The sequence below is a fragment of the Dasypus novemcinctus genome, chromosome 28 (genome assembly GCF_030445035.2).
Source record: "Dasypus novemcinctus isolate mDasNov1 chromosome 28, mDasNov1.1.hap2, whole genome shotgun sequence".
Lineage (NCBI taxonomy): Eukaryota > Metazoa > Chordata > Mammalia > Cingulata > Dasypodidae > Dasypus > Dasypus novemcinctus.
The window spans coordinates 36747509-36760398 of NC_080700.1; the positions used below are offsets into that span (position 1 = coordinate 36747509).

Consider the following 12890-nt stretch of genomic DNA (forward strand, 5'->3'; position numbering starts at 1 on the left):
TGGATTATTTTCTCTTCTCCACTTTCTTTAGTCTTTCTTTGGTGGCTTTTACTGAATAACTGAATGGGATTTTGGACCTCCTGCATTGTAGTTTTTAAATCTTTTCTCTCCTAATTTTCAGAACTTCATCTTTTAATTTTACTTTGTACAGAGATATTCTCAATGCTGTACATTCCTTTTTTTAAAAAAGCACATATTTGTAAATACACAATCTTATTTCTGAAAAATACTCTTTGTTTCCTTCCTCTCTCTGAAAAATATATTTCCTCTGGTTTTTTTCAATTTTTTCTTTTTTTGGTTTTTCTTTCATGATAGAAGCTTTCTGTAAATGTCTGGAGACCGTTGCCTATCCACTCCTAACTGAGAATGAGTCAGCCGCTGGAAGCTAACATGCATTCCCAGGCATGTCGCCGGGGGGTGCTGGGCTGGGGCTGGGCCTTTTGTTGGGGTCCCCTCAAATATTACCACTCTTTTCTCTGAACTGATCAGTTTCCCCAAGGCAGACTGCTGCAGGCTCCTGAGGACTAACCATGGCTGGCAATTGTAAGGCAGCCACCTGTGCCAGTAGGGTGGAAGGCAAACCATTTGGTACGAGCATTTCACTTAATCCCCCTCTCTTCAATATAGCAGCTCCAACTTTGCTGTGTCTTTCACCCCCAAAGCCCTAAGTCCTCTGGTTTGCCTTCCTTAGAATAATTGTCTGACCATCTACCGGAGTGAATGAAGGTGTTTCTCCGCTACCTGGGGTAGGGAGGGGATCTGAGAGTCTAACCGCTCTTTATTCAGTTTCCAAACCATCTGCCATTTCACAGCCCCACAGACAACCTGCCATCTGCATCCAGTGTCTCCAGTCCCTGAGCCTGCTTGGAGTTCCGCGGCCTGTGTCAGCTTTCTCCAAATCATGTTCCTCAGGGAGGGCTGGAGGCCAAAAATGACCCATACAGTTCAAAGACCAGAATTCCATGTATCAGATGGCAGATCAGAAGATTTTCTAGTAAAATAAATCTTACCAAAAAAAAAAAGTTCTAACCGTTTTTTATTTTAAATAAAAATGCTCATTTAAATGCCAAAAACAAAAGGAAACACCTAACCACTCTACTTTAATATCTGTTCTCCTTGGTTTAAATAGTCTACAAAATAAAGTACATAAACTGTTTCTTTCATGGGATTTGAAAAAAAGGTGCTGTTTACATTTTATAAAAATTCATGATGGGGAGAAGATGTGGCTCAAGCAGTTGAGCACCTGCTACCCACAGGGGAGGTCCCAGGTTTGGTTCCCGGTGCCTCCTAAAAATAAATATATATATCAAACAACAAGCAGACAAGGAGCTGACATGGCTCAGTGGTTGAGCGCCGGCTTCCCACATATGAAGTCGCAGGTTCAATCCCCAGTCCCGGTAACTCCCCCACCCCCCCCCAAAAAAAAAGTTCATGGCATTTAAGTTAAGCAACTTGGCTTGAATGGCCTGAGTGATGGATGCAATCAGAGTCTGGATGGAATTTTCAAGGGCACTCTAAGGACTTCTTTCTAAGTCCACGGTAGGAGGTTTGTGACCCCCAAAGAAAGAAACAAAAGCACTGGCACTCTTGGATACAGCTCAACCTTACCTACCACTCTAGAACATTCCGGGTGAGCCAGGGACCTACCTTGACGATGGCACAAGCATCCTCTTAAGGGCTGGCTTCTCTGCGGTGACATGGAGCCAAGCTGCCCCCAACACAAGCCTCCGCTGCCCCTTCCTCCCCAGGCCTGCCTCGCCCCCTCCCTGGCCGCCATCTCACACCCACCCCTCAGAATGGCCAGGACAGCCCCCGAGCGCTTCCTCGAGTGCTTGTAAGTCTTACCTGCTGCTCGTTGAGCTTCCTCTGGATCTCGCCCGAGTCGCAGGCGTCGTAGACGATCGGCTTGGCCAGCTCCGCCTCAATGTGTGCGAGCCAGCTCCTCAGGCTGCTCATGTTTTTATCCAGCTGCTGCACGGCAACCAGCGTCTCCTTCAGCTTCTTCACCCTGCGGGCCAAGACGGCAAAGCGCCCAGCTTCAGAGAGACCCCGCTCCTGTCGCCCTCACGCCCCGGGATGAAGCGCCGGGTTCAAAAGCAAACGGCCCGGGGCCGTCCTGGATCAGCCGCTCATAGGCTGTGTGACTTGAGGAAGGTCACACAACCTCCCTGGGCCTTAGCTTCCTCATCTGTAAAATGGAGCTAAAGTGAGAGTCCTCGTGAGACTTAAATCGAATTGGGTCATGTGGGGGGCGTGGGAAGCAGTCAGCACATGTCAGCTTTAATTACACTCCACATATACTGCTATACCAATGAGAGAACCTCATGATTATCACCAAAACTGTGTTATTTCTACAAATAAAAAAAAACCTAGACCTTTTGTGCGGAGTACCTGAGCAATAAGAAGACTTTGACTTTTCCAACTGTCAACATAGTCAGATATCCAAGTTAAGTACTCAAACTTAACTTCGGCCTGGGTGGGATTTAATTCAGCACCCTTGGGGCAGAAGCTCATTAAAGGAAGAAAGCACATTTAAGATGACCTGGTGGTGAGTTATCACATGCACTTAAGCACTCTGAGTGTCAGCTGAGCAACTGCTAGATCGTAAACGACAGGGAAGACACGAGGTCAAGGATCTTCTGGCCCCCCAGCCTCGCAGTACAGGACTCGCTAAATAGCATGCTTTTAAAAAAGTTGTCCCCTTCTTCCCAGGAGGCAGGAAAAAAACACTTTAAGACTACCATTTACCTGACAATCAGGTGTGAACACCGTATGAGTAAGATGCTGGGGAGACAAAGAGAAATAAGACTTGTTTCATTTCCTCATGAAATGTACAATTTGACTGGAAATCTGGACCCACAAACAAAGAAATACAGCACCATGTGGTGAGAACTAAAGAAATGACTCAACTCTCTGGTTAATGTGTAAGAAGTGATCAATTCAGGCAATACTTCTTTCACTCATTCCCCATTCTACTTCTTTTTACATCCGACAAACATTTATTTATCATGCTAGGTAGGCATCGAACGAAAAGACAGAAATAGTGATGCCTAGGGCACCATGTTTGCCTTGAGAAGCTTAGACTTTAATGAAAGAGGTGAAATGAGATGATGTTTGAGCTGTGGCTGGAGAGATGGATATAAGCCAAGCAGAACATTTTTGGTGTAGGAAACAGAAAGAAGGTAAGGAGGGATTTCAATGGCAAAAAGTGTGATAGTGGGAAGCGGATGTGGCTCAAGTGATTGGACTCCTGCCTATCACATGGAAGGTCTGTGGTTCAGTTCCTGGTGCCTCCTAAAGAAGACAGTGAACTGGTGGGACAGGCAGGTGTGGCAAGCTGACATAACAAAATGATGCAACAAGAGACACAAGAAGAACCAAATGCAATGGATGTGTCATGATGATGGGAATGAGTGTTGCTGGGGGGGGAGAGGTGGGGTGGGGGTGGTGGGGTTGAATGGGACCTCATATATATATTTTTAATGTAATATTATTACAAAGTCAATTAAAAAAAAAAAGAGACACAAGAAGAAAAACATAATGAGAGACACAACAAAGCAGGGGACAGAGGTTCCCAGTGCCTTCTAAAGAGAACAAGCAGGGGGGCGAGCTGGTGTAGTGAGCTGATGCAACAGTGACACAACAAGAGTCACAAGGGGAAAACCATAATGAGAGACACAACAGAGCAGGGAGCGGAGGTGGTTCAAGCTTTTAGGTGACTTCCTCCCACATCGGAGGTTCTGGGTCCAATTCCCAGTGTCTCCTAAAGAAACAAAGAATGCAAACAGATACAGCAAGTGCAAACAACAAGGGGGTAGGGAGAGATAAGCAAAAATAAATCTTTTTTAAAAAACTGTGATAGTGCTAAGCAAGAGTGAGGGCAATGACAGTGCGGAGAGAAGCAGAGCGAGATGGAGAAGTGGTGAGAGATAAGTAGACAGAAATAAGATGATAAAGACCTCTAGAGTCGTAATAATGAGTTTGTATGCCATTTTAAAGGTAAATAGAATGTTGCTAAGATGTATTTAGCAGAAGAATGATAAAATCAGCTCTGATTTTGATTATGTAAGTTTGAAGTGGGGATGATGTAGGGGCTCATTTGGAAAACAAAATGGAATGGTTCAAGTTACATCAAGAGCCTACATTTGGGAAATGGTGGACGCAGAGGTGAGGACGGATTGCTAAATTCACGAATTGGCGTGATGCGAGGAAGAAGGAGTTAAACCACGAGTCATGTGGCAAGATGCATGATGCTGCCTTAGAATATGGAGGAAGGAAAGCAAGATCTAGGATTCATGGTAAGGTTAAGTGGGGATTCTGGTGAGTATGAAAGACCAGGTGGGAACGTGCAGGAGGCAGTTGGAAATGACCTTCTACAGCCAGAAGAGAGGGAGGAGCTCATAGTATTAGTTGAGATGCTGTTAGCGTAGAGCTGAAGTCCCACGAATGGACGAGTCTATTCTGAAAAGGCGTGGGCTAAGAAGAATAAATTCTGGGAAGCAGATGTGGGTCAACTGACAGAGCATCTGCCTACCATATGGAGGGTCCAGGGTTCTATACCCAGGGCCTCCTGACCCGTGTAGTGAGCTGGCCCATGTGCAGTGCTGCTGTGCGCAAGGAGTGCCGTGCCACGCAGCGGAGCCCCATGTGCAAGGGGTGCGCCCCGCACAAAAAAAGCACAGCCTGCCTAGGAGTAGCAACGCACCCATGGAGAGCTGACGCAGCAAGATGACGCGACAAAAAAAAGAGACCCAGTTTCCTGGTGCCACTAATAATACAAGTGGACGCAGAAAAACACGCAGCGAATCGACACAGAGAGCAGACAACGGGGTGGGGGGGAATAAATAAAAAGAAGAGTGAATTTTAAAAAGCTGGTACAGGTGGAGAAGCCACAGACTGAAACAAAAAGCAGCCAGAAATGTGGTGGGTTGACTTACGTACCCTGATTTAGACATGTCCTTAACCTTAATCCTTGACCCCGTAGATGTCAAAACCACTGTGAACAGGATCTCTTGACGATGCTATTTTTAGTTAAAATGGGACCTCCCTGAATGAGCGCGCCTTAATCCAGTTTCCTGGAGGCTTTCAAAGGGGGAACCCAAGAGCCAGAAGTTATGGGAAAAAGTACAGGGAGAAAAAAGGAGAGGTATTTTCAAGTGCCAGGGAAACCCAAGAGCCCCAAGGATGGCCTGCAGCCAGAGCTGAAACTCTACAGTCTTGGGGGGGAGGAAAATCAAGCCTTGCTGATATCTCGATTTTGGATTTCTAGCCTCAAAACCGTGAGCCAATAAATTCCCACTGTTTAAGCCAACCCCATGTGCAGTGTTTGTGATAGCAGTTCAGGCAAACTAGGACGAGAGGAAGGGTGAGAACTGACTGGCAGGAGAAGAGAAGGAAGTGCTGGTCATGGTAGGATCTGAAGGCCACCTGTGTCAGACTCACCTGGCTCACCTCATATAAATGCAGGTTCCCACACCCCAACCTGATCCTGCTGAATCAGAACCTCTGGGGCTGTGGTCAGGGAACTGTACTTTTTACAAGCATTCCAGGAGATCCTTAAACAGTTTGGGAACCCTTGTTTCACGCTCTCAAATGCAGAGCAGGATAGTATGAAAATCCTGGCTAAAGGACCCGTGATCTGGCAGTTGGAAGGGCACTGTTGACTTTGACTAGTTCATCAAGGGTCATGGGAAAACGGAGCTCATTGAATTAAGAAATACACTTATGGCAGTCAGGGGCAGTTCATTGTTTTAGGAAAGTTGGCACGGAAGGTATGGGATGATCTGGCATTAAGGAAAAGTTAGTTTTATGTTTCCTGTTTATTTAAGGCAGCTTAATGTTTGAAATAGCCTTAAATGTTTTTAGGCAGAGGGTAAGGAACCCATGAGGAAGATGCCAAAGACAGAAGAAAAAGGAGAGAAATTCAAGGTGAATATGGATGATGGATCAAGGATGTGGAGGAGGCAGGGGCTAAGGGGTCAAGTGCAGTGAGAGATGAATTAGTTTTCGAAAAGAATTTTCTTGCCGTTGGGCAGAGTATAGCCAGCGTTTGGGAGGGACGTAGACAGTACTTCTTAAGGCTGCTATCACCAAGTAACAGGAGCAGAAATCTAACGTTAAACCCCCCTGAGGGCCAGACAGAGCCAGGTATACGTAGATTGCTCAGAAAATAAAGGTCATGGTGAATCCAAGGATATGATTAATTACTTCTGCTATAAGACCATGAATCCTGCCTCCTGGCCACACAGTTGACACGGCTCATTATATAGGTGAACAGACTATAAGCTAAATATTCTCCCAGGTGTCAACTTGGCCCACCTGAACTGGTGTCTGCTTGAAAAACAATGTCAAGAGGAACAGGACTTCTGAGACTCTAAGGATGTGCTATATTTAAAGGCAGGCATCTGCCATAGAAGGTTCTCAAAGCCTGACGATTTACACTAAGAATCATCAAGTGTTTCTCAATTTGCTTACTTTCAGATATTAAGGACGTGTTCTCAAGCTGGGGTTTTACCAAAACGAGCCAACAGCAGACGTCTTCCCACTGCCTCCCACTCTTCCTCCCCTAGAGGATTCTAATATGCTCCTCTAGTCAAGAGTCACTGGGCTGAAGAAAACATCCCGTAATCGGTATTTTGAACATCTCGATTTATTTTTATTTGCCAGTAACTGAAATCACCCTTTCTATTTGTTTCCACAAACACGTGTTTCTCTCCCAAATGAAAATCCAGTGGTATGATCACAGCATAACTTCCCCTCTTTATCATATAGATGCTTTTTAAAAGGATTTTTTTCATGATCAGTTAGTAATAATAGTATCTATAGTTAATTAACTGCAATTACAAATAATAACTAAATTTGAATAACATGTGCAGTTTGTAAAAGCACTTCGGTGCATTATCATATACTTGCATTAAAAATGTGTGTTGCCAAAAATTATGCTCCTATTCCACAACATAGTCTACTGATGGGGAATGGAAAACATGACGTTGCAAGGTCTATCATCAGGACAAGACTTCCCGAATCAACTTTGTATGTACGGATGGTAGCCTACCCCCAGGATATTTCAAGGTCAATGCTTTGAAAAACATTTCTAAGCACTGTTACATCCAACCCACTCACATTTCTCTCACATAGAAGACAAACCTCCCTTGGCTATCAGTCAGTGGATGATAGTTTGAGAATGGCTACTGGGTGCAAAGCCTGAAGAGAACATTCTACCAACAGCAGTGGCACGGGTATGGAATTTAACATGGCTCCTTGTAGGACAACCTACCATCAATGAACCCACTGGAACAAGGCTGAAGAGTGGCTCGTTGCACCGAGGGGTGTGCCCTGGCTTTGCCCTGTACAAATGGCCTGTCCAGTGCCCCATCCACCTCAGTGGCTTCCTGACTTTGGATCTGGTAGGATGTGAAACTGCCTTAGCTGTGGGCATGGGATTTCACAGTACCCTCATCTGTCGTCAGGTTTAGGGTAGATCAAGAGGCTGAAGGCACTGCTCACCCCGGGTTTCTTCCTTCCCTAGGATTTCTCCTGCACAAGGTGGTCTCCCCCACGGCAACATCCTCAGAAAGCAGGGGCTGTGGACCTCCACTTTTGGATTTTCCCTCTCCCTGCCCTACCAAGCTTTGCACAAAGGCATTTACATGCCTGCTACAGACCGGTAACTAGTACTCCAAGTTGTGTTTTTATTTACTTTCTTTTTGAACTTGTTTGATATTCATTGCATACTTAGGATTGGCCTCTAGGCCTGACATTTATGAATGACCTATTTGTCAACTACTAAAACATGTCCATTTTCTTGGTTCAAACTTCACTTAACCTACGATCAAATGATCCAAAGCACAAAGGGACATAAGTAAACGCTGTTCCAATGGATATTGTCTATACTCACCGAATAAATCAGGATTCAGTAATCTTGTATAACGCTGACCACATTCCAATAGTGGGAGCAGCTAGTGGGCAGTATGTCAAGGGCATCGTGACATGGAAATGCTTGCTCATATCGTCCATTAGGGAGGAGTTCCTCTTGCAAACTAATGGGTAAGCCTAGTAATGTCAATGGGGGTGGATATGTAAGTGGTTCTCCTTACTCATTTTTTAAAAAGCATATTTTACTACAAAGAGTAAAGTGTATTCTGAGTGTGTTGGGGGGAGAAGATGCGTGCTCGGGGAAGTGGGTGATTGAGCCACATACATTTTTCATGAGCTTATTAAACTTGATATTTGCAGGACAGGGATTATTCTTTCAAAGACAGATCAAAATGCCCTGTGTTTCCTGCCACACCTCCCCCATTATTTCTTTCACAGACATCTGTGGGTTAAAGTGTCACAATATTTTTATTCCTCGACCACTGAAAGAAGGGTGAGTAGCGTTCCTTTTGGTAGCAGCTAGGATTCTAATTCAAAATACATGCTACAGACATCACATGTCTGGATAAGTTTAGCAAGGCTGATAAATCTTAAGTCCTCACGGCTTATGGTTCTCCTTTCAGAGTCTAATGTGTCATAGGCAACTGACCTTCCTAGAAGAGCCTCTACTATTAAATTCTGTTGTCCAGCCTAACAGTCTCACACAAATATATGTACCTATTCATATATACATCTACACATACAATGTGTATGTGTGTATATATATATAATACATACATATAAGGTTCACTAGTTTTCTGCAAAGAATTTAGTAGCTCAATTTAAAAAATTCAAATTCTAAATACAATAGAACCAAAAATACCATTAGTAAATGTTATTCAGCTATAGGAATTTGAGGGACAATGCAGTTAAAAAAAAAAAAGAGGACTACCGAAACATAAAAATGAAAATTCCTCCCATACTGTTATTCTAACTAAAAAGAAATCACAAAATAAATACATGCACAATACACTAAATTACTATGTCACAAAAATGTGCACATTTTGCATATACGTTTTAAAAGCTTGACACCAGTCAGCGATCAAACTTCATCGCCCATCACCAACAAAAACAACTTTCCCACACACCCAGGAAGAAGAACTCTTCCAGGTCCCTGCAAATACGAGCAGAAATTTTCTTGAAGAAAGGCAAAGTTTTCGGCTCCCAAGTTGTGAACTGGCTGAGGCTGAAGTTCAGTTTCATCAGAAGCCTGTCCTTTAAATAGCAGATGATGGACTAACCAGATATTTTTCCCTGCATCGCCTTCCTGTGGGTCAGCCTTTCTGCTGTGGCCGTATCCCTTGCATGACACACCCAGTCCGGGGACAAGTGGAATCCCGAGCTCTAATAAAGCCCATCAACCTTTCCATGCCCAGGACGGGGAACAAGGAAACCATTCAGCAAACAGCTCTCAGGAGTTTCCGGCCAGCCGTCTCCTAACCCCAAGCATCTCCACTTCACACTGGCACGAAACGACGACGGAGTCAAGCTCCCACCGACCAACCCAGGCCCCCCACGTAACGCGACAGCTATGCCCGACGGGGGAACCCGAGGAGGTGCCTGCCTGCTGACATCGCAGTTGCAGTCTGGGAGCTCTGCGTCCGCGCAGCCGTCCTCTGCCATCCTCGGCACGCACAGGTCCTTGGCCGCCACCATGCAGCTCCCGCTGGCAAGAGGGTGGCTCCGCGGGGCGCGAAGGGCCAGGACCCGCATGGGGACAGGGGGTCCCCCTCGACAGTGTGAAGGAGGACGAGAAGGCTGGCTCTGGACAAATGTTAGGAGGCTCTGCCGGATAACATGACACTGAGCAGACAAGTGGTCATGTTGCTAAATAAAACCTACATTCATCGCCATGTGCCAGGCCTGAGCTCCTGGAATGTAGGCCACGAGGGTCAGGAGGGGGGAGGCTCAGCGTAAGCTGCCGGGGGGTGGGGGGTGGGGGGGGGGCTGCAGGTGCAAAGAAGGGCATTAAAAATAATGCTGGTGGAAAAAAACAGATGAAATAAAAAAGAAAAACAAGATGAAATAAAAAATGAAATGAAATGAAATGAAATAAAATAAAAAAAAATAAAAAGAAATAAAATAAATAAAAGAAAATGAAATGAAATAAAATAAAATAGAATGAAATGAAATAATGAAAATAATGCCAGCAGCAGGCTTCTGGAAGGACCGGTACCTTCTCTTGCAGGGGGGGTCTGGCAAGTTGGAAAGGAGGCTTGAAAAAGAAAAATCACCCCAATGATTATAAGCAAAGAAATCCCCCACATCGACAACAAATTGAAGCAGAGGAAGGAGCACCCTTCTTTTTCATCTTCAGTTAAATGGTGCGAGGAGGAGTGGGAGCGGCTGCCCGGGAAGGTGGGATGGGACAGTTTGTCTGCGGAAGGTACTCGGTCTTTACCTTTGAGCAGATCATTTGAGGGGAAAAAAATAATGAGGGGACAAGCATTATTTTTCTCCTGACATATTCAAAACCTTCATCTTGTACAAAGTAGTGACAGAAGGCGATGGAAATTACATGTCCATTTTAAGATAATAAACAAATATCAATTTGCTTGGTGGGATTTCAGATAGCTCTTTTTTTTTTTTTTTTTACATCTTATGTATTTCAAGAGCTTGCAGATTTTCTGCCCTAAACATATAGTCATTTCACAATTTATATTTTTAAAGAAAATAAGCACCTGGATTATTAGTGACAGGTAATTTTTGAAAGGGGGACTACCCAGGGTGCTTTGAATTCTTCTTGAATTAATGCATATATAATAACAACCTCTAAGAAAATAAATCCATAAGTAAGGGAAGATGTGCTAAGTAACTCCTGAGCATTAGATTTCTTTCTTCCTTCTTCTTTATTTTCTTTTAAATGTTACATTAAAAAAAAATGAGGTCCCCATATACTCCCCACCCCCCTCTTCCCACTCCTCCCCCCATAACAACCTCCTCCATCATCATGAGACATTCATTGCATTTGGTGAATACATCTCTGAGCACCGCTGCACCTCATGGTCAATGGTCTTGTGGCTGCCTTGAGTGTGAGAAGTTGTGTCCACACCATAGCCCACACTCTCCCACAGTCCACCCAGGGGGCCATGGCAGGACACACAATGTCCGGCATCTGTCCCTGCAGCACCACCAAGGACAACTCCAAGTCCTGAATAGATTTCTTTTTTTCATTTTTTTTTTAAGTACCCAGGACTGAACCTGGGACCCTGTACATGCAAGGCAGGGGATCAACCACGGAGCTACAGCCACTCCCCTGTGCTACCTTCTTTCAAAAGGCTGATGCAATGAATGGCAGTTGAAATGGAAGACAGGATTCAGTTCTGGTCATGTGAGTTGGTCGCTTTTAAAACAGAACATAGGTGGGCAACACATTTTCCTCATAAAAGAAAGAAACCTGCTTCTATATGAAAAATAGAGTCCAGTAAATTTGGTTCTAAATCAAATTATTTTTCACATCCTGCTATTTAAAGATAGGTCACTGCAAATTCTTCTTATTTTATTTTATTTTTTTTTTAATGATTTATTTATTTATTTAATTCCACCCCCTCCCCTGGTTGTCTGTTCTTGGTGTCTATTTGCTGCGTCTTGTTTCTTTGTCCGCTTCTGTTGTCGTCAGCGGCACGGGAAGTGTGGGCGGCGCCATTCCTGGGCAGGCTGCTCTTTCTTTTCACGCTGGGCGGCTTTCCTCACGGGCGCACTCCTTGCGTGTGGGGTTCCCCTACGCGGGGGACACCCCTGCGTGGCACGGCACTCCTTGTGCGCATCAGCACTGCGCATGGCCAGCTCCACACGGGTCAAGGAGGCCCGGGGTTTGAACCGCGGACCTCCCATATGGTAGACGGACGCCCTAACCACTGGGCCAAAGTCCGTTTCCCAAATTCTTCTTATAAAATAAACACTTCTCTATCATGTTTTTAACCATATATGAGCTGTGATTAAAGGACTGTGTTGATTGCATTCCTTGATTACAAAATAACATTTCAAAAAACTTGAGATCTTTAAAGAAATAACGGCAAAACTATTTGTTAAAGATCTCAACTATGTCAATGTCCATTAACTAGGAATTACTGGATACATCATGTATATTCCTATTACAGAATACTCAGTAGCCACCTAAAAGGACAGAATGGACATATATGTGACATCTTAAGATACACCTGACTCTTTCTCCCACCTGTTTCATTGGGAACAGGGCAGGTATTAATAGTATTATTTTAACTAAGTATTTTTAGAAACAAACACTCCCCCTTCCCCTCCACTATGGAGGCAAGGAAGCTGGGCTCAGAGAGGTTAAGTGCTCATCTCAAGGTCACACAGCTAGAATGGAGAGGGCTGCACTCAGGCCCCCGATCCACTCACCCTGGTCAGATGCCTTCTGAACTGACCACTGTGACAGTAATGCCACCATCAATTCTAAGAATCAGGTTTTCTTTGGCCCCCAACATGGGGAGAACTTCTCCCATGAGAAGGTGGGGGTCTGAGAGCAAGCAGGAAGAGAAAAATAGAAAGAAGGCCTTGAGGCGGAGATATTTGTATCTTGCTGCACGACGTCCTTTGGCTAAGGACCATTTTCCCACCTTTATACCCCCCTAGCAGGTGTCAACAAACGACAGCTGGCTGCCTGTTGCGGCAAATGCAGTGTTCCTGGAACGCAGCCATGCTCTTCTGTTTACACATCGACTACGGCTCATCCATGCCACACTGCCCAAGTAGTTGTGTCAGAGACTGAGGACCCCACAAATCCTGAAATAGCAATTTTCCGGTCCTTTCCGGAAAAAGTTTGCCAACCCTTGCCCTATAGCATCATGCACGGTACTTTGTACTCAGCAGACTTTTGATAATTTTTAGAATTATATTGTTTTTACTCTATTTACTTCCCCAAAATGTGTAAGGGAATGATAATAAATGCACAGATTAAAAGCCAACAAAAATAAATAAAAATAATAAAAACAAACAAAAAAAAATCAACAACC

The 12890-nt window shown here is 44.5% G+C and overlaps 1 protein-coding gene across 1 annotated transcript in view; it reads right to left on the reverse strand.

Moving 5' to 3' along the window:
- The window catches only part of SYNE1 (spectrin repeat containing nuclear envelope protein 1), a 497459-nt gene that overhangs the window by 48211 nt on the left and 436358 nt on the right, over positions 1 to 12890 (reverse strand). The window contains exon 131 of the mRNA XM_058289685.2: positions 1846 to 2008. Within this exon, the coding sequence (XP_058145668.1) occupies positions 1846 to 2008 (163 nt within the window). The remainder of the gene's footprint in view (positions 1 to 1845; positions 2009 to 12890) is intronic.